Here is a 19,778-nt window from a genome sequence, read left to right on the forward strand (position 1 = left end):
CCCTGACCCTCATGCCAAAAACTGAACGTCAACGTAGCTTTGCCGAAACCCGGGATTGAACCAGGGACCTTTAGATCTTCAGTCTAACGCTCTCCCAACTGAGCTATTTCGGCTGTCTTGTCTCAACTGCTCTGCAGCATGGATGTCGGTGAGACCTAGCAGAGCTCTTGAATGCGTCTGAGGCACAGGAGGGTAAAAGTTTGGCCAGTACGGGTATCGAACCCGCGACCTTGGCGTTATTAGCACCACGCTCTAACCAGCTGAGCTAACCGGCCACTTTCTGCACACTAACATAGAAATCCAGGGCACTGCCAATGTGGAGTGATTTAGGGATAACTCGTCATTCGGCATGCAGGACTCCTCACACGTTCCCTGGAGCAGGACCGGGTAGGACCTTTTGAAAAAAGCATGCTATTCCAAGCAATTTGACGAATACATATCAAGCAGGGCAAAGGGGCCACCGCAGAGCAGATGTGGTCTTTTTTTTCTTTTTTGATTACGTCAAAAATAGCCAAATTTTTTTCCAGCGAGGGGAATTAGCTCAAATGGTAGAGCACTCGCTTAGCATGCGAGAGGTAGCGGGATCGATGCCCGCATTCTCCACATGAATCTCCGCATCTGTTTTCATGCCTTTCACACTGGCTTTCATTGCATACCTGGTTGCACCTTAAAGGGCCATGAAACCCCCTCGTTTCAGCAGGGTGTTTTCACACCTCTACTTTGGAAAAAGTCAGAAAAGTGGGCGTGTCCAGCTCTGTTTAGGGGGGAGTGTCGGAGGAACTAAAGTGGGATGGTGTGGGAGTGTCTATTTGGGCACGCGCGAGTTTCAGTCAAAATACACACACATGAGAAAGTGATGGTGTTTAACCTACATGGACATCTGTAGTCGAATTATTTGCCAAATTATTAAATGTTGGACTTTAACAGCAGTTTGGCTCTTTCATTCAGGGAATTAATTCATGCCCCTCGCGACAAACGCGATATTTGATTCGAGGATCTGCTCTAAGCGTCTATTTTTTCATGCAATGTTTGATACCGCACGGCGAATGAGAGAAAAAAAAAACTCTGCATTTCCCGGAAACTTAGATGCTCTCGGCAGGTAGCGTCAGAAAGCCGCGTGTGTTATTCCGGTCACAAAATGCCGTGCTATGTTTGCACTCAGTGCAATAGTTAACTTAATTCGATACCAACAAACTGAATAAACAAAGAGCACTGGTCGCTCACTTACCAAATCTGTAGAGACAGGACAATCACCAGCAACTAGAGCCGCGTCTTTATGAAGAGGAGACTAACGTTACAAGCGAATCCGGATTTCAGCGTTTGCAGATGAGAACAGCTCTCAGGTAAACAATGTTCCTCCTTAGACACGTAAGTTATTGTTGTCGAGCGTCGCGTACACTGTTAATCCACACGTGAACCAGCTGAGCTCTCACAGAGAGAAAATGAAAACGAAACTTAATGGCAGCAAACTATAAAACAACACTTCACGCTTGTTTTGCCAACACAACGTGGCGTCTCTGTGGCGTTAACACGGTGACGCTAATGAATATTAATGAAGTTGCACAATAGAGCGCGCTGATTGGTTTGACCCAAGCCTTACTCATGCATTAATGCATCACACTGTAAGACGTAATAAGACTCACTCTGGCACAGACGTCCAGTCTGCACGCTGGAATACACGCTATTATGTCATGACCGTGACGCAGCTTCAAAAATTCGTTTCAAACAGGAAGTACGAATTTGCTTGAAATAACGCAAAAACAACCAATTTACACTTTTTAGTGAAATATAGGTGTCCTAATAGTGTTTTTAGCAGTGTGGGACACATATACGACTGTCAACAGCTCAAAAAATGTGTTTTGGTGTTTCGTGACCCTTTAAGACTTTATAGTGAAACTTCTTACGTCAGCTTTGCCGGTTCCTGTCTAGTGATTATCATTGCAACCCTTCAGAAGCCCTATCAAGTCACAGTTTTCTTTTAGTCAATGGCGTGTCCGCAGTGGGACATCAAATCGCTAAACATATTGAAGATTGCTGTCGATTAGGCCATTGGAATTATCACCAGAAGCGACGTGACCGTCTGGGAGGAAGATGGCGTTTTGGTCAAGTGGAAGCAGGTGGACTTAAGTGTGAAGCAGCTAGGCTTTTTGAGTGACTTTCGGTTCCCTGACCCTCATGCCAAAAACTGAACAACAACGCTGCTTTGCCGAAACCCGGGATTGAACCAGGGACCTTTAGATCTTCAGTCTAACGCTCTCCCAACTGAGCTATTTCGGCTGTCTTGTCTCAACTGCTGTGCAGCATGGATGTCGGTGAGACCTAGCAGAGCTCTTGAATGCGTCTGAGGCACAGGAGGGTAAAAGTTTGGCCAGTACGGGTATCGAACCCGCGACCTTGGCGTTATTAGCACCACGCTCTAACCAGCTGAGCTAACCGGCCACTTTCTGCACACTAACATAGAAATCCAGGGCACTGCCAATGTGGAGTGATTTAGGGATAACTCGTCATTCGGCATGCAGGACTCCTCACACGTTCCCTGGAGCAGGACCGGGTAGGACCTTTTAAAAAAAGCATGCTATTCCAAGCAATTTGACGAATAAATATCAAGCAGGGCAAAGGGGCCACCGCAGAGCAGATGTGGTCTTTTTTTTCTTTTTTGATTACGTCAAAAATAGCCAAATTTTTGTCCATCGAGGGGAATTAGCTCAAATGGTAGAGCGCTCGCTTAGCATGCGAGAGGTAGCGGGATCGATGCCCGCATTCTCCACATGAATCTCCGCATCTGTTTTCATGCCTTTCACACTGGCTTTCATTGCATACCTGGTTGCACCTTAAAGGGCCATGAAACCCCCTCGTTTCAGCAGGGTGTTTTCACACCTCTACTTTGGAAAAAGTCAGAAAAGTGGGCGTGTCCAGCTCTGTTTAGGGGGGAGTGTCGGAGGAACTAAAGTGGGATGGTGTGGGAGTGTCTATTTGGGCATGCGCGAGTTTCAGTCAAAATACACACACATGAGAAAGTGATGGTGTTTAACCTACATGGATATCTGTAGTCGAATTATTTGCCAAATTAATAAATGTTGGACTTATACAGCAGTTTGGCTCTTTCATTCAGGGAATTAATTCATGCCCCTCGCGACAAACGCGATATTTGATTCGAGGATCTGCTCTAAGCGTGTATTTTTTCATGCAATGTTTGATACCGCACGGCGAATGAGAGAGAAAAAAAACCTCTGCATTTCCCGGAAACTTAGATGCTCTCGGCAGGTAGCGTCAGAAAGCCGCGTGTGTTATTCCGGTCACAAAATGCGGTGCTATGTTTGCACTCAGTGCAATAGTTAACTTAATTCGATACCAACAAACTGAATAAACAAAGAGCACTGGTCGCTCACTTACCAAATCTGTAGAGACAGGACAATCACCAGCAACTAGAGCCGCGTCTTTATGAAGAGGAGACTAACGTTACAAGCGAATCCGGATTTCAGCGTTTGCAGATGAGAACAGCTCTCAGGTAAACAATGTTCCTCCTTAGACACGTAAGTTATTGTTGTCGAGCGTCGCGTACACTGTTAATCCACACGTGAACCAGCTGAGCTCTCACAGAGAGAAAATGAAAACGAAACTTAATGGCAGCAAACTATAAAACAACACTTCACGCTTGTTTTGCCAACACAACGTGGCGTCTCTGTGGCGTTAACACGGTGACGCTAATGAATATTAATGAAGTTGCACAATAGAGCGCGCTGATTGGTTTGACCCAAGCCTTACTCATGCATTAATGCATCACACTGTAAGACGTAATAAGACTCACTCTGGCACAGACGTCCAGTCTGCACGCTGGAATACACGCTATTATGTCATGACCGTGACGCAGCTTCAAAAATTCGTTTCAAACAGGAAGTACGAATTTGCTTGAAATAACGCAAAAACAACCAATTTACACTTTTTAGTGAAATATAGGTGTCCTAATAGTGTTTTTAGCAGTGTGGGACACATATACGACTGTCAACAGCTCAAAAAATGTGTTTTGGTGTTTCGTGACCCTTTAAGACTTTATAGTGAAACTTCTTACGTCAGCTTTGCCGGTTCCTGTCTAGTGATTATCATTGCAACCCTTCAGAAGCCCTATCAAGTCACAGTTTTCTTTTAGTCAATGGCGTGTCCGCAGTGGGACATCAAAGCGCTAAACATATTGAAGATTGCTGTCGATTAGGCCATTGGAATCATCCCCAGAATCGACGTGACCGTCTGGGAGGAAGATGGCGTTTTGGTCAAGTGGAAGCAGGTGGACTTAAGTGTGAAGCAGCTAGGCTTTTTGAGTGACTTTCGGTTCCCTGACCCTCATGCCAAAAACTGAACGACAACGCTGCTTTGCCGAAACCCGGGATTGAACCAGGGACCTTTAGATCTTCAGTCTAACGCTGTCCCAACTGAGCTATTTCGGCTGTCTTGTCTCAAGTGCTCTGCAGCATGGATGTCGGTGAGACCTAGCAGAGCTCTTGAATGCGTCTGAGGCACAGGAGGGTAAAAGTTTGGCCAGTACGGGTATCGAACCCGCGACCTTGGCGTTATTAGCACCACGCTCTAACCAGCTGAGCTAACCGGCCACTTTTGGCACACTAACATAGAAATCCAGGGCACTGCCAATGTGGAGTGATTTAGGGATAACTCGTCATTCGGCATGCAGGACTTCTCACACGTTCCCTGGAGCAGGACCGGGTAGGACCTTTTAAAAAAAGCATGCTATTCCAAGCAATTTGACGAATAAATATCAAGCAGGGCAAAGGGGCCACCGCAGAGCAGATGTGGTCTTTTTTTTCTTTTTTGATTACGTCAAAAATAGCCAAATTTTTTTCCAGCGAGGGGAATTAGCTCAAATGGTAGAGCGCTCGCTTAGCATAGGAAGGGGCCCAATCTTCTCGCTCACTCGCAAGCGAACAAGTCGCAAAAAACGGAAAAATGTGACAAATTTCGCTTGCAGTAGTGTTCGCGGCTTTGTGACTGTGCATAATGTGGTATTTTGGTTGCATATTGCATGTCATTCTAAATGTCATTTTTTGCGTGCTGGATTCGAACACACGATCTTTGTAACACAATATCCAATCAGTGTCGGTTTCAGCGGAGCCAATCAGCTGCGCTCTTGTTGAAATTTTACTGACGTAACACAGGCAATTATATTGATATTACTATTATGTGGATATTGTTCTTAAAAAGCTTATTACGTTAATTAAAAACGAATGAAAATGTTTCAATTAAACATATTTATGCATGCTTATGTATATATAAGTATTATATATATATATATATATATGTATTTATAAATATATATATATATATATATATATATATATATATTTTTTTTTATTTTATATTTCTTTATGTAATAATAACTTTAAATGAATGCACACAAAAACAAGTAATATGCAAAATGGTTTATCAAAATGAATACAAATATATATAAATTGTAAAACAATGTAAAAAAACTAAATAAAAACATATCTTAATATATAAACTATATAATATACAATAAATAAAAACAATACAATATATATTTATTTATTATGCACATATAATATATTAAAACAATACTATATTTAAATATATTTATTTATTATACACAATATATAAAAACAATACTCTCTATATATATTTATTTTTATACACACAATATATTAAACAATAATATGAATAAATAATAAAATGAAAGAGTGGGGGCACGTAATATATAAAATATAGTTTTTAAGCAATGTATAAAATGTTATTTTTTTAAGAAATATAAATATATTTTTACATAAAATGCACACAAATTTTAAATAAGTACACACAAGACAAAATAAGAGTGGGCCTATGTAATATAAAAGTCTATAAAGTCTATAAAGTGCTACTTTAAAAGGCTACATATTAACACACAAAAATTTAATTAAATGAGGGAAAGAGAGAGTACCCATGTAACATTTACAAATATATATACAGCAATTTGTACTTTATTCTGGAGCTGGAGTTTGTCCTTTATTTTGCTGGCGCTGTTCTGCCAACCAGTCCTCTAAGGATTTGCCATTTGAAGTTTGCAGACAAAATGTGGCATTACCAAATCGGCTATGGCCAAACTCCTTAGTCTTGGGTTGCCCACATTTGCTGCAAACATTAAAAGTAACCGCACGCACATACTTCCTTTTGTGGACTCCACTTTCCTTCTCCTGTTCCCGTCTGCGCCTGTTCCTCTGGGTGTAACGGGACACAGGAACAGCAGGCGCAGGTGGAGCAGGTGCAGGTGGAGGAACAGCAGGTGCAGGTGGAGCAGGTGCAGGTGGAGGAACAGCAGGTGCAGGTGGAGCAACAGCAGGTGCAGGTGAAGCTGGGACTGCACTGGATGTTGGTGCAGCAAATGATGGAATCACCATTGACACACTCATGTCTGGGTTAAAAACAAGTGTGCCAAACAATGATCCAGGTCCTGAAATGGGCTTCACAACACCTGGTGCTGTGGGGGGTGGTGCAATGGGGCACACCGTGCTGGGGGCCGGTGGAAAGGAGCATACCGTGGTGGGGGCAGACACAATGGTGCGCACTGTGGTGGGGGCCGGCGCAATAGGGCGCACTGTGGTGGAGGCTGGTATGATGGGGCACACTGTGGTGGAGGCTGGCGAGATGGGGCGCACTGTGGTGAAGGTCGGTGTGACGGGGCACACCATGGTAGGGGCCGGTGCAATGTGGCAGACTGTGGTGGGGGTTGGCGCGATGGGGCATACCGTCGTGGGGGCCGGTGGGAAGGAGCACACCGTGGTGGCATCTGGCAGGAAAGAGCAAACTGTGGTGGTTGCTGAAGCAGACTTTCGTCCAGGTCGAAGAAGAGGTGCCTGTCCTTCTTTATTTGGAGGAAAAACAAACTGGTGTTTGGGGCCTGATGTTGACGGTGCCTCGTCCAATTTTTCCCTCGGCAAAGGAAGCTGCGTATCTGCCACAGCAATTGGATTAAGTGGAGTCAGTCCCTGAGTGAGTACACTCATTTCCTGATCCTTTTGCCTCCGTTGAAACCTGATAATAAATGATATGTATTATTCATATATATTAATTTAGAAATATTCAGGTAATTTAAAGAAAATAATGTGCTTTGCTTACCACTGAATGAGCGTCTTCTGGTTTAGCTCAAAAAGCTGGATCACTGTTTCATCCATTAGCCTGCGACTGCCAAGCACCAGATCCCGGATGTGGTGGTAATCTGTCAGTATTTTAGACCACCTGGGGGTGCGAACACCAGCCTTCTTGGAAGTGGACTTGTGTACGGCACACAGCTTTGTACAAATGGCCTCAACCAAGCGGCTGGTGCTAGGCCACTGTGCTGGACCCCCAGGATGTCCAATCAGACAACGTTTGACGCTCTCCACACCTGGAGTGACTCCGGAGCGCTTTGGTGCCTTAAAGCGCCCATGCGTCAGCTGAGGCTGATGTCGAGGCTGGTAGTTGATGCGCTGTTTATCAACATCCAGGAGAGCTGTCCACAGCTGGATGGCCTCTGTCACCTGCAGGTCAGTGAGGTAAGGAGCCTCACGAAGACCTACCAAATAAGCAGCCAGATCCTGGACCTTGTCCCACCCAGCAATGCCATCAGGTCCAATGACTACTCCCTGATAAATACAGAATAAATTTAGTATATGTGGAATAAAAAAAGACTAAATCAAATTAAGTTCTTAATGTATCTTACCTGAGCCTCAACAGAGAGACTGTCTCCAGAGTCGGATGGCTGTGACGGCACTGAGGGGGCTCGGCTAGGAAGCTGTCCTTCTCCACCAGCTGATGTGGACGGCTTAGCCAGTGATGCTAGGGACTGAGGCAGAGGCGAAGATGAGGGGCTGTTTCTGAGATCACGGCAGGGGTCATCCTCATACAGCACTGGAACTGTGATGTCCTCCATGATCTCCTCCTCAAACCCCTCATCTTGTAGATCCTCGTCATCTACTTCCTCCACCAGCCTGTCTTCCTCCTCTGGGTTCTGGAGCACCGGAGTCAGGGTTTTGCCGGTCTGGCTGTAAAGGTACTCTATTCCCAGCAATTCACCTTAAAGAATAAAACAATAAAAAAAACATATATTAAATAAAACTAATAATAAAGTAAATATTTAGATAAACATTTTGTGAAGTACATTAAAGCTTAATAAATCACTTATATAACAACTAGTTAATGAATTTCTTGCCTGTATATGCTCCAGGAGGGTGATAACGGTTATCCCAGGGCTTCCCTAAGACTGCTCGGCTAAGCCTGTCCACAGCCTCTCTCATGGCACTGCCATATGACCGTATGGAGGATGCTCCTTTTATGGTGCTTTCCATCCGGTCATCATTCCAGCGCATCAAGCCCTCAAGGAGATAGGCCTGAAAATGCGCATCACTGGCACTGGTCCCTGGAAATTAAAATGGTTAAAAATATGTGAAGAATTAATTAACATGTTATTAGGTTATGTACTAACATTAAAATTATTGTCATTATAAACAGAGTTACTTGTCAGGCAAGACAGCTTTGTCAATGCTGATAACATCACAAATGTTACTTAAATGTTTAATAATGTTACATTAAAGCAATGGAAGTTATCACAGTGCTTATATGTTTTACAAAATAAAACAATCCAAATGTATGTAATACCTGGAATAAAACGGTTTAGGTGGAGGTGGAAGGACTCCAAAGATGTAGAGCCACGGGCACACCTGTAACAACACAGCTCCACACTGCCTTTCTTCAGTGTCCCTGTCTTCATGTACAGTGGAAAGTTCTCTGGGTCTTGAATGCACTGTATATGCTTCTGCTGTTCCTTCCATATCTGCTGGATCCGTTCGTGGTCCAGCAGAGCAACACCCAGAGTGTCCTTCCCATGCTCGCTGTCAAAATGGTCCAACAGCTTTCCAATCAGACAGGTGGTCTCCTCCACACCTCTGGTCCTCCTACGGCAGTGCAGTGCTAGCTCCCTCCGGTTTATGCGAGCACTGAGAGCCGTTTGTGAAATGTGGCCAGTCTTTTTTGCCGCCAGCTCACCTTCCTTTGCCTGGCGAAGAGCGGCCACATCTTCTGGATCCCACTGAAAGATGCACGTGGACAGACGTGCCATGAAGATCCCGTAGAGCGGATGAGCTTCTGTCGTGACACCTGCAGCAAACCGGCGCATAAAATGCCAGATGTCAAGGCGCACTTCAAGCTCATCCCACTCCCGAAACATGATCTTCACCGGAGACTGGCCGTGCTGACTGCAGCAATCTCTGTCCACGTACATTACTTTCGGGGCTGCCTCTCCTGCCTCCCGGTAACGCTTCATCAGCCCGGCCGCCATTGGGTCCAGTCCATGACCCTCGGCAGCTGACAGCACAGAGACAAGGACTTGACCGTGTTCGTTCCCCACATTAGTGCACCAGGCAGCTGTTCCCGCAGCAGCACCTGCAAGTTTCTTTGTGATCTATTAGGAAAAATAAAACTGTGTTAAATATGTACGCACACATATCCATATCTGGCAAATGTCTGGATATAAACATACCTTTTTTGTGGAGTCCATCTTTAGAACACAGCCAAAGACGGAGGTGATTTTGGCCTTGACCTCGTGCAGTCGCCCCAGAACATCCCTGGCATAGACGGCTAACAGCCACTTAGGTTTGGGTATGGCAGGTAAGAGGGGAGGCTCAGCAAACACAGGAGGTTGCACAAGGGAGGACCTTGTGAATGGTTCACAGGCAGTCAGGTACTGCAAGACTCGCTGTGTCCATGCCTCACTGTGTTGCTCCATCAGCTTTTTGAAAAGCTGAGTCACACTGTTGCCCAGTGTCCTCTCCCTCATCATCCTAACTACCCGGTTGTCACATGAGTATCTAAGGAAACAACATTATAATCAGGGAAATGCTTTGTTTGCTAAAAATTAACACAATTAAAATATTGGCATTATGAATTACCTGTATGTCAGCAAAGCTGGGAACTGACTACGGTGGCCAATATCCAGCTGTCCTAAGATGTCCTCGGACCAGGCAGGATACTTCTTTTTGCACCGCTTGCACTCCAGATACTCAGTGGCAAGGTCGTACCAGCCGTCGATGTCGAGGACCTTGCGCACCGTGCGGTAAATTCCAGCAGCTGTTAGTCTGTGCTTACCACAGCTTAGGCGAACACAGACAAGTGGAAACAACCACATCTTCAGCGGCATCCACAGAAAAAGTGGTCAGCAGAAGAAGAGGTCAGGAGAGGCAGGTGGCTGCGTGTTAATTAGAGGGGGCTGGGGAGGATACCACCAAAGCTTCAGCTGGGACACTAGCTCTGGCTTGCCGGTTTTTAAGTTTGTTTTAAATACCGTGTTCCGGATCCACTCATGCTGGAAAGGGGGAAGCTGATCTTTCCAGTGAACAGGAAGCTCAACTGGTGGCTGATGATGTTGAAGATCTGGTGTTTTTGCTGTTTCCGCTGATGGAGACGGATTGGCACAGGCCTCTGAGTGAATAGTAACAAACAATTTATGGTTAACAATATTATGATGACTGTTGCTTTTGATAGTAAGGTGCTACAAATTATGCCCATGAACAGCCAGTGAAGCAATAGTTTTGTATAAGTATTATTATTAATATGGGTATACTTAGAAATACAAGTTAAGAGAATGGTACTGTTAGGAAGCAAAGAAATTAGTGTGCACTTTATTGATGAAAGGGATATGGAATTAACACAATTCTCTGCGAATGAGAATCATATGAAATGGAGTAAGTAAAATGAGGCATGATTAGTATAAATTATTGAAGCACAAAGACATGAAGCATGCACACAGATACAGTAAGGAAAAACTGCTCAGCTGATAATGACAGCAATGAATCACCACCATCTAAGAGAGTGAGTAATGAAGAGCAAGCGACGTGGAAAAGTTATCTGATGAATGTTCAATAATGATTAGTTCGGAAACGCAAATAAATACACTGAAACCTTTGAACATCCTTAAGGTTTTGAAGAAGTGCACTCAAAGAATGCATCCCGCTTGAGGCATGATGTGACAACTCTGTACTGTAGATAAAAATTTGATTCATTATTTTTTGTAAAAAAAAAATACTTAGTGTGTTTTTACAAAATATTGTTATAACATTTTCATTTGTGTCGTGTGCCACACCTGCAAAGAGCTGTGCTTCACATTGTGATGCAGCAAACACCAGTTCTTCATCATCTTCAGCTGTGGATCTGGAAGTGCCTGGAGCATAAATCTTAAAAATATTACTGTGAAAAATACACACAGCCAAATGTACAATACGATGGTGCTTACTTACCAGTAGTAAAAAGCTGCCTTTGGGCCATACGTTTGGCTGGGGGTTCTGCTGTAGGAGGAGATACAGTGGACTGCAGTTTTGGATCTGGAAACAGAAAGTTTGACATAACAATAAATAAACACATATATAACTGCTGTTGGGATAATTCTGTATCATGCTCAGTATTCACTCTCCTACTTACAGGGTTTAACAGGTGACATCAGTTTTTTTGCCAGCTGTGAAGGAGACAAGTGCTTGCCCCTTGCCAACAGCGATTTCACAGTGGCAGTCTGCTGTACACCTGTTTGGATGGCTGCAGGTGGAGGAGCAGGGACACTGGATGCTGCGGGTGGAGGTGCAGAGACACTGGATGCTGCAGGTGGAGGTGCAGAGGCAGCAGCAGAAGCCAGTCTTTTCAGGACATACGTCTTGAAAAGTGCCATGTTGGTTTTTGGCCTGGCATCTGCCTTAACCAGGTACCTGATGAGGGCTTGGGCCTCCTTGCTCTGGTCCTCAAACACATCTTTCATGGACCGGCCCTTAAAGTCACCAAACTCCACCATCAAGCACCCTGTATCTCCTTTTGCCCTGGCTTCTGCTTGCATTTCCTGTTTCCTCTGGTACTTCTCTACTTCTTCTGCAATCTCCCTGATGGAGGAAGTGTACTGAAGAAACAGGTGTTTGTTTTCTGACAAGGGTGTTGTCTGCAGCTTCTCATCAGAAATGCTAAGCACCAGGTACACCGCATACCCCAGAGCATGCTCTAGGAGCCATCTAAATCTTTGGCCCTGGTACTTGCCAAACTGAATCTTGCAGTGAGCCAGAACTAAAAACTGGTCACTGGAGTCTCCACCATTGCTGCTGACGAAAGCAGTGGCCTCTGCCAGCACCTCTTCCTTGGGTTTGGCCCTTCCAGACTCCCTGCTTACAAGGCGCTCTGCCTCTGCAGATGGCCCCAAGAGGAGTCTGCTTGATGTCGCTGATTGGCGCCGGAAAATCGGGTATGCATACATTTTTCTGACAAAAAAAAAAAACATTAGAGAGAACATTACCTAGAGCAATCAGAAAGATACATTTACATTAAGTGTGAAACAATAATTTAACAAGGTAGATAATCCATATTATTGCAGTAGTAAATATGACCATGACCATAAAATGGACTTCTGGTGAATTTTCTACACATATGCCTAATATATGCATGGTAGTACAACTTAAAATCCATATAAATAAATGAGAAACAACAGAAATTAAAACATTAAGTTATAATATACACATTAAACTCTTAAGTCTTTACATTATGACTTTTATAAATAAAATGTTTGTACTTCAGCTATTTAATATAACTATTCTCTTGTGTAATATAGCTGAAAACACAAGTAATAAAATAAACAAAATACAATATATGCTTATAATATTTTTACAATAGAATTATAAAATACAATACAATTTAATTACTAAATATATATCATATATTGTCATAAACAAGTGTTAAACTCAAATGTTTTTAAAGTTTGTGCAGTCGTCTTTATAAATATAACTTTGTTTTACCTAAAATAGAATTATTTTAAAATTATAGAATTATTTGCTAAATTAAATGTTTAAGAAAAAACTGTTTAACTCTGTATTTCATGCAATTACATTATAAGTAACTGTAACTGTACATTTAAGTACAGTAACGTTAACTTTTTAGAGTGTACACCGCGATTATAGGGCCCAATATTGCTAGGTCGAAGGGGGGCATTATTATTCTAAACAAATATCAGAACATTTTGTTTAATCATTTAACCAAATGGCGATGATTCCACCTTTTCTGATCACTAGCGACATGTTGCTCTGTATTTATCATGGGAAACATTACCGTTTTACAAGTTATAAAGAAAACATCTGTTATAACGTTAACTTGCTGTCGATTGTAACTTATTATTTAACAGAAATACACACAGTATAATAAACTAATAATAAACTAATAATAAAGTAGTGTTACATCTGGCTTACCTGATTCAAAGATGACGATTATAATAAAAGCGTCGTGTGATTGGTCAAAAGTAAGCCATCGAGGAGAAACGCGATTGGTCAAACATACGTCACAGCAAAAAGAAATGCGATTGGTCAAAAGTAAGCCACTGAAGTGAAACGCGATTGGTCGAAATGACGTCAGCGCAAAGACAAACGTGATTGGTCAAAAGTAAGCCACAGGGGTTAAACTCTATTGGTCAAAAGTAAGCCACCGAGGTGAGACGTGATTGGCTCATGTGGGCTTACTTTGGGCTTACTTTGGCTCTGTAGACGGGATGCTGCAGGCGCAAGCGAGAGGTAGCGGGATCGATGCCCGCATTCTCCACATGAATCTCCGCATCTGTTTTCATGCCTTTCACACTGGCTTTCATTGCATACCTGGTTGCACCTTAAAGGGTCATGAAACCCCCTCGTTTCAGCAGGGTGTTTTCACACCTCTACTTTGGAAAAAGTCAGAAAAGTGGGCGTGTCCAGCTCTGTTTAGGGGGGAGTGTCGGAGGAACTAAAGTGGGATGGTGTGGGAGTGTCTATTTGGGCACGCGCGAGTTTCAGTCAAAATACACACACATGAGAAAGTGATGGTGTTTAACCTACATGGACATCTGTAGTCGAATTATTTGCCAAATTATTAAATGTTGGACTTTAACAGCAGTTTGGCTCTTTCATTCAGGGAATTAATTCATGCCCCTCGCGACAAACGCGATATTTGATTCGAGGATCTGCTCTAAGCGTCTATTTTTTCATGCAATGTTTGATACCGCACGGCGAATGAGAGAAAAAAAAAACTCTGCATTTCCCGGAAACTTAGATGCTCTCGGCAGGTAGCGTCAGAAAGCCGCGTGTGTTATTCCGGTCACAAAATGCCGTGCTATGTTTGCACTCAGTGCAATAGTTAACTTAATTCGATACCAACAAACTGAATAAACAAAGAGCACTGGTCGCTCACTTACCAAATCTGTAGAGACAGGACAATCACCAGCAACTAGAGCCGCGTCTTTATGAAGAGGAGACTAACGTTACAAGCGAATCCGGATTTCAGCGTTTGCAGATGAGAACAGCTCTCAGGTAAACAATGTTCCTCCTTAGACACGTAAGTTATTGTTGTCGAGCGTCGCGTACACTGTTAATCCACACGTGAACCAGCTGAGCTCTCACAGAGAGAAAATGAAAACGAAACTTAATGGCAGCAAACTATAAAACAACACTTCACGCTTGTTTTGCCAACACAACGTGGCGTCTCTGTGGCGTTAACACGGTGACGCTAATGAATATTAATGAAGTTGCACAATAGAGCGCGCTGATTGGTTTGACCCAAGCCTTACTCATGCATTAATGCATCACACTGTAAGACGTAATAAGACTCACTCTGGCACAGACGTCCAGTCTGCACGCTGGAATACACGCTATTATGTCATGACCGTGACGCAGCTTCAAAAATTCGTTTCAAACAGGAAGTACGAATTTGCTTGAAATAACGCAATAACAACCAATTTACACTTTTTAGTGAAATATAGGTGTCCTAATAGTGTTTTTAGCAGTGTGGGACACATATACGACTGTCAACAGCTCAAAAAATGTGTTTTGGTGTTTCGTGACCCTTTAAGACTTTATAGTGAAACTTCTTACGTCAGCTTTGCCGGTTCCTGTCTAGTGATTATCATTGCAACCCTTCAGAAGCCCTATCAAGTCACAGTTTTCTTTTAGTCAATGGCGTGTCCGCAGTGGGACATCAAAGCGCTAAACATATTGAAGATTGCTGTCGATTAGGCCATTGGAATCATCACCAGAAGCGACGTGACCGTCTGGGAGGAAGATGGCGTTTTGGTCAAGTGGAAGCAGGTGGACTTAAGTGTGAAGCAGCTAGGCTTTTTGAGTGACTTTCGGTTCCCTGACCCTCATGCCAAAAACTGAACGTCAACGCTGCTTTGCCGAAACCCGGGATTGAACCAGGGACCTTTAGATCTTCAGTCTAACGCTCTCCCAACTGAGCTATTTCGGCTGTCTTGTCTCAACTGCTCTGCAGCATGGATGTCGGTGAGACCTAGCAGAGCTCTTGAATGCGTCTGAGGCACAGGAGGGTAAAAGTTTGGCCAGTACGGGTATCGAACCCGCGACCTTGGCGTTATTAGCACCACGCTCTAACCAGCTGAGCTAACCGGCCACTTTCTGCACACTAACATAGAAATCCAGGGCACTGCCAATGTGGAGTGATTTAGGGATAACTCGTCATTCGGCATGCAGGACTCCTCACACGTTCCCTGGAGCAGGACCGGGTAGGACCTTTTGAAAAAAGCATGCTATTCCAAGCAATTTGACGAATACATATCAAGCAGGGCAAAGGGGCCACCGCAGAGCAGATGTGGTCTTTTTTTTCTTTTTTGATTACGTCAAAAATAGCCAAATTTTTTTCCAGCGAGGGGAATTAGCTCAAATGGTAGAGCACTCGCTTAGCATGCGAGAGGTAGCGGGATCGATGCCCGCATTCTCCACATGAATCTCCGCATCTGTTTTCATGCCTTTCACACTGGCTTTCATTGCATACCTGGTTGCACCTTAAAGGGCCATGAAACCCCCTCGTTTCAGCAGGGTGTTTTCACACCTCTACTTTGGAAAAAGTCAGAAAAGTGGGCGTGTCCAGCTCTGTTTAGGGGGGAGTGTCGGAGGAACTAAAGTGGGATGGTGTGGGAGTGTCTATTTGGGCACGCGCGAGTTTCAGTCAAAATACACACACATGAGAAAGTGATGGTGTTTAACCTACATGGACATCTGTAGTCGAATTATTTGCCAAATTATTAAATGTTGGACTTTAACAGCAGTTTGGCTCTTTCATTCAGGGAATTAATTCATGCCCCTCGCGACAAACGCGATATTTGATTCGAGGATCTGCTCTAAGCGTCTATTTTTTCATGCAATGTTTGATACCGCACGGCGAATGAGAGAAAAAAAAAACTCTGCATTTCCCGGAAACTTAGATGCTCTCGGCAGGTAGCGTCAGAAAGCCGCGTGTGTTATTCCGGTCACAAAATGCCGTGCTATGTTTGCACTCAGTGCAATAGTTAACTTAATTCGATACCAACAAACTGAATAAACAAAGAGCACTGGTCGCTCACTTACCAAATCTGTAGAGACAGGACAATCACCAGCAACTAGAGCCGCGTCTTTATGAAGAGGAGACTAACGTTACAAGCGAATCCGGATTTCAGCGTTTGCAGATGAGAACAGCTCTCAGGTAAACAATGTTCCTCCTTAGACACGTAAGTTATTGTTGTCGAGCGTCGCGTACACTGTTAATCCACACGTGAACCAGCTGAGCTCTCACAGAGAGAAAATGAAAACGAAACTTAATGGCAGCAAACTATAAAACAACACTTCACGCTTGTTTTGCCAACACAACGTGGCGTCTCTGTGGCGTTAACACGGTGACGCTAATGAATATTAATGAAGTTGCACAATAGAGCGCGCTGATTGGTTTGACCCAAGCCTTACTCATGCATTAATGCATCACACTGTAAGACGTAATAAGACTCACTCTGGCACAGACGTCCAGTCTGCACGCTGGAATACACGCTATTATGTCATGACCGTGACGCAGCTTCAAAAATTCGTTTCAAACAGGAAGTACGAATTTGCTTGAAATAACGCAAAAACAACCAATTTACACTTTTTAGTGAAATATAGGTGTCCTAATAGTGTTTTTAGCAGTGTGGGACACATATACGACTGTCAACAGCTCAAAAAATGTGTTTTGGTGTTTCGTGACCCTTTAAGACTTTATAGTGAAACTTCTTACGTCAGCTTTGCCGGTTCCTGTCTAGTGATTATCATTGCAACCCTTCAGAAGCCCTATCAAGTCACAGTTTTCTTTTAGTCAATGGCGTGTCCGCAGTGGGACATCAAAGCGCTAAACATATTGAAGATTGCTGTCGATTAGGCCATTGGAATCATCACCAGAAGCGACGTGACCGTCTGGGAGGAAGATGGCGTTTTGGTCAAGTGGAAGCAGATGGACTTAAGTGTGAAGCAGCTAGGCTTTTTGAGTGACTTTCGGTTCCCTGACCCTCATGCCAAAAACTGAACGTCAAGGCTGCTTTGCCAAAACCCGGGATTGAACCAGGGACCTTTAGATCTTCAGTCTAACACTCTCCCAACTGAGCTATTTCGGCTGTCTTGTCTCAACTGCTCTGCAGCATGGATGTCGGTGAGACCTAGCAGAGCTCTTGAATGCGTCTGAGGCACAGGAGGGTAAAAGTTTGGCCAGTACGGGTATCGAACCCGCGACCTTGGCGTTATTAGCACCACGCTCTAACCAGCTGAGCTAACCGGCCACTTTCTGCACACTAACATAGAAATCCAGGGCACTGCCAATGTGGAGTGATTTAGGGATAACTCGTCATTCGGCATGCAGGACTCCTCACACGTTCCCTGGAGCAGGACCGGGTAGGACCTTTTAAAAAAAGCATGCTATTCCAAGCAATTTGACGAATACATATCAAGCAGGGCAAAGGGGCCACCGCAGAGCAGATGTGGTCTTTTTTTTCTTTTTTGATTACGTCAAAAATAGCCAAATTTTTTTCCAGCGAGGGGAATTAGCTCAAATGGTAGAGCGCTCGCTTAGCATGCGAGAGGTAGCGGGATCGATGCCCGCATTCTCCACATGAATCTCCGCATCTGTTTTCATGCCTTTCACACTGGCTTTCATTGCATACCTGGTTGCACCTTAAAGGGTCATGAAACCCCCTCGTTTCAGCAGGGTGTTTTCACACCTCTACTTTGGAAAAAGTCAGAAAAGTGGGCGTGTCCAGCTCTGTTTAGGGGGGAGTGTCGGAGGAACTAAAGTGGGATGGTGTGGGAGTGTCTATTTGGGCACGCGCGAGTTTCAGTCAAAATACACACACATGAGAAAGTGATGGTGTTTAACCTACATGGACATCTGTAGTCGAATTATTTGCCAAATTATTAAATGTTGGACTTTAACAGCAGTTTGGCTCTTTCATTCAGGGAATTAATTCATGCCCCTCGCGACAAACGCGATATTTGATTCGAGGATCTGCTCTAAGCGTCTATTTTTTCATGCAATGTTTGATACCGCACGGCGAATGAGAGAAAAAAAAAACTCTGCATTTCCCGGAAACTTAGATGCTCTCGGCAGGTAGCGTCAGAAAGCCGCGTGTGTTATTCCGGTCACAAAATGCCGTGCTATGTTTGCACTCAGTGCAATAGTTAACTTAATTCGATACCAACAAACTGAATAAACAAAGAGCACTGGTCGCTCACTTACCAAATCTGTAGAGACAGGACAATCACCAGCAACTAGAGCCGCGTCTTTATGAAGAGGAGACTAACGTTACAAGCGAATCCGGATTTCAGCGTTTGCAGATGAGAACAGCTCTCAGGTAAACAATGTTCCTCCTTAGACACGTAAGTTATTGTTGTCGAGCGTCGCGTACACTGTTAATCCACACGTGAACCAGCTGAGCTCTCACAGAGAGAAAATGAAAACGAAACTTAATGGCAGCAAACTATAAAACAACACTTCACGCTTGTTTTGCCAACACAACGTGGCGTCTCTGTGGCGTTAACACGGTGACGCTAATGAATATTAATGAAGTTGCACAATAGAGCGCGCTGATTGGTTTGACCCAAGCCTTACTCATGCATTAATGCATCACACTGTAAGACGTAATAAGACTCACTCTGGCACAGACGTCCAGTCTGCACGCTGGAATACACGCTATTATGTCATGACCGTGACGCAGCTTCAAAAATTCGTTTCAAACAGGAAGTACGAATTTGCTTGAAATAACGCAATAACAACCAATTTACACTTTTTAGTGAAATATAGGTGTCCTAATAGTGTTTTTAGCAGTGTGGGACACATATACGACTGTCAACAGCTCAAAAAATGTGTTTTGGTGTTTCGTGACCCTTTAAGACTTTATAGTGAAACTTCTTACGTCAGCTTTGCCGGTTCCTGTCTAGTGATTATCATTGCAACCCTTCAGAAGCCCTATCAAGTCACAGTTTTCTTTTAGTCAATGGCGTGTCCGCAGTGGGACATCAAAGCGCTAAACATATTGAAGATTGCTGTCGATTAGGCCATTGGAATCATCACCAGAAGCGACGTGACCGTCTGGGAGGAAGATGGCGTTTTGGTCAAGTGGAAGCAGGTGGACTTAAGTGTGAAGCAGCTAGGCTTTTTGAGTGACTTTCGGTTCCCTGACCCTCATGCCAAAAACTGAACGTCAACGCTGCTTTGCCGAAACCCGGGATTGAACCAGGGACCTTTAGATCTTCAGTCTAACGCTCTCCCAACTGAGCTATTTCGGCTGTCTTGTCTCAACTGCTCTGCAGCATGGATGTCGGTGAGACCTAGCAGAGCTCTTGAATGCGTCTGAGGCACAGGAGGGTAAAAGTTTGGCCAGTACGGGTATCGAACCCGCGACCTTGGCGTTATTAGCACCACGCTCTAACCAGCTGAGCTAACCGGCCACTTTCTGCACACTAACATAGAAATCC

At 44.0% G+C, this 19,778-nt stretch overlaps 2 protein-coding genes and 16 non-coding genes across 18 annotated transcripts; 4 read left to right on the forward strand and 14 right to left on the reverse strand.

Moving 5' to 3' along the window:
* Window positions 1-40: 40 nt before the first annotated feature.
* Window positions 41-113, reverse strand: trnaf-gaa (transfer RNA phenylalanine (anticodon GAA)). The gene has a single exon. It is a non-coding gene; the product is annotated as a tRNA-Phe (tRNA).
* An 88-nt stretch (window positions 114-201) lies between these two features.
* On the reverse strand, window positions 202-275 carry trnai-aau (transfer RNA isoleucine (anticodon AAU)). Its single transcript has one exon. It is a non-coding gene; the product is annotated as a tRNA-Ile (tRNA).
* Window positions 276-530: 255 nt separating this feature from the next.
* Window positions 531-603, forward strand: trnaa-agc (transfer RNA alanine (anticodon AGC)). The gene has a single exon. It is a non-coding gene; the product is annotated as a tRNA-Ala (tRNA).
* A 1,601-nt stretch (window positions 604-2,204) lies between these two features.
* On the reverse strand, window positions 2,205-2,277 carry trnaf-gaa (transfer RNA phenylalanine (anticodon GAA)). Its single transcript has one exon. It is a non-coding gene; the product is annotated as a tRNA-Phe (tRNA).
* Window positions 2,278-2,365: 88 nt separating this feature from the next.
* trnai-aau (transfer RNA isoleucine (anticodon AAU)) lies at window positions 2,366-2,439 on the reverse strand. Its single transcript has one exon. It is a non-coding gene; the product is annotated as a tRNA-Ile (tRNA).
* Window positions 2,440-2,694: 255 nt separating this feature from the next.
* Window positions 2,695-2,767, forward strand: trnaa-agc (transfer RNA alanine (anticodon AGC)). Its single transcript has one exon. It is a non-coding gene; the product is annotated as a tRNA-Ala (tRNA).
* Window positions 2,768-4,369: 1,602 nt separating this feature from the next.
* Window positions 4,370-4,442, reverse strand: trnaf-gaa (transfer RNA phenylalanine (anticodon GAA)). Its single transcript has one exon. It is a non-coding gene; the product is annotated as a tRNA-Phe (tRNA).
* An 88-nt stretch (window positions 4,443-4,530) lies between these two features.
* Window positions 4,531-4,604, reverse strand: trnai-aau (transfer RNA isoleucine (anticodon AAU)). The gene has a single exon. It is a non-coding gene; the product is annotated as a tRNA-Ile (tRNA).
* A 1,332-nt stretch (window positions 4,605-5,936) lies between these two features.
* On the reverse strand, window positions 5,937-10,224 carry LOC141380987 (uncharacterized). Its single transcript, XM_073943200.1, has 7 exons — window positions 9,924-10,224; window positions 9,515-9,842; window positions 8,635-9,436; window positions 8,189-8,395; window positions 7,700-8,052; window positions 7,117-7,622; window positions 5,937-7,032 (listed from the first exon to the last, which is right to left on the reverse strand). Exons 1-7 carry the CDS (start codon window positions 10,169-10,171, stop codon window positions 5,982-5,984), a joined length of 3,495 nt encoding a protein of 1,164 aa, XP_073799301.1. The 5' UTR covers window positions 10,172-10,224; the 3' UTR covers window positions 5,937-5,981.
* Window positions 10,225-10,296: 72 nt separating this feature from the next.
* Window positions 10,297-13,633, reverse strand: LOC141380988 (uncharacterized). Its single transcript, XM_073943201.1, has 5 exons — window positions 13,520-13,633; window positions 11,449-12,298; window positions 11,268-11,351; window positions 11,088-11,191; window positions 10,297-10,452 (listed from the first exon to the last, which is right to left on the reverse strand). Exons 1-5 carry the CDS (start codon window positions 13,631-13,633, stop codon window positions 10,297-10,299), a joined length of 1,308 nt encoding a protein of 435 aa, XP_073799302.1.
* A 1,555-nt stretch (window positions 13,634-15,188) lies between these two features.
* On the reverse strand, window positions 15,189-15,261 carry trnaf-gaa (transfer RNA phenylalanine (anticodon GAA)). Its single transcript has one exon. It is a non-coding gene; the product is annotated as a tRNA-Phe (tRNA).
* An 88-nt stretch (window positions 15,262-15,349) lies between these two features.
* trnai-aau (transfer RNA isoleucine (anticodon AAU)) lies at window positions 15,350-15,423 on the reverse strand. Its single transcript has one exon. It is a non-coding gene; the product is annotated as a tRNA-Ile (tRNA).
* Window positions 15,424-15,678: 255 nt separating this feature from the next.
* On the forward strand, window positions 15,679-15,751 carry trnaa-agc (transfer RNA alanine (anticodon AGC)). The gene has a single exon. It is a non-coding gene; the product is annotated as a tRNA-Ala (tRNA).
* Window positions 15,752-17,352: 1,601 nt separating this feature from the next.
* Window positions 17,353-17,425, reverse strand: trnaf-gaa (transfer RNA phenylalanine (anticodon GAA)). Its single transcript has one exon. It is a non-coding gene; the product is annotated as a tRNA-Phe (tRNA).
* Window positions 17,426-17,513: 88 nt separating this feature from the next.
* On the reverse strand, window positions 17,514-17,587 carry trnai-aau (transfer RNA isoleucine (anticodon AAU)). The gene has a single exon. It is a non-coding gene; the product is annotated as a tRNA-Ile (tRNA).
* Window positions 17,588-17,842: 255 nt separating this feature from the next.
* On the forward strand, window positions 17,843-17,915 carry trnaa-agc (transfer RNA alanine (anticodon AGC)). The gene has a single exon. It is a non-coding gene; the product is annotated as a tRNA-Ala (tRNA).
* A 1,601-nt stretch (window positions 17,916-19,516) lies between these two features.
* trnaf-gaa (transfer RNA phenylalanine (anticodon GAA)) lies at window positions 19,517-19,589 on the reverse strand. The gene has a single exon. It is a non-coding gene; the product is annotated as a tRNA-Phe (tRNA).
* An 88-nt stretch (window positions 19,590-19,677) lies between these two features.
* trnai-aau (transfer RNA isoleucine (anticodon AAU)) lies at window positions 19,678-19,751 on the reverse strand. The gene has a single exon. It is a non-coding gene; the product is annotated as a tRNA-Ile (tRNA).
* Between the last annotated feature and the right edge of the window lie 27 nt (window positions 19,752-19,778).

The sequence above is a fragment of the Danio rerio genome, chromosome 25, assembly GCF_049306965.1.
Source record: "Danio rerio strain Tuebingen ecotype United States chromosome 25, GRCz12tu, whole genome shotgun sequence".
Lineage (NCBI taxonomy): Eukaryota > Metazoa > Chordata > Actinopteri > Cypriniformes > Danionidae > Danio > Danio rerio.

Excerpts from the sequence above, each read along its gene's own strand:
- LOC141380987 (XM_073943200.1), bottom strand. The coding sequence starts at position 10,171 with ATGCCGCTGAAGATGTGGTTGTTTCCACTTGTCTGTGTTCGCCTAAGC. Across the intron at positions 9,437-9,514 it reads AGATGGACTCCACAAAAAAG|ATCACAAAGAAACTTGCAGG; the intron begins GTATGTTTATAT and ends TTTTCCTAATAG. Across the intron at positions 8,396-8,634 it reads CCTAAACCGTTTTATTCCAG|GGACCAGTGCCAGTGATGCG; the intron begins GTATTACATACA and ends TTTAATTTCCAG.
- LOC141380988 (XM_073943201.1), bottom strand. The coding sequence starts at position 13,633 with ATGAAAGCCAGTGTGAAAGGCATGAAAACAGATGCGGAGATTCATGTG. Across the intron at positions 12,299-13,519 it reads ATCCCGTCTACAGAGCCAAA|GTAATGTTCTCTCTAATGTT; the intron begins GTAAGCCCAAAG and ends TGATTGCTCTAG. Across the intron at positions 11,352-11,448 it reads GATGTCACCTGTTAAACCCT|ATCCAAAACTGCAGTCCACT; the intron begins GTAAGTAGGAGA and ends TTCTGTTTCCAG.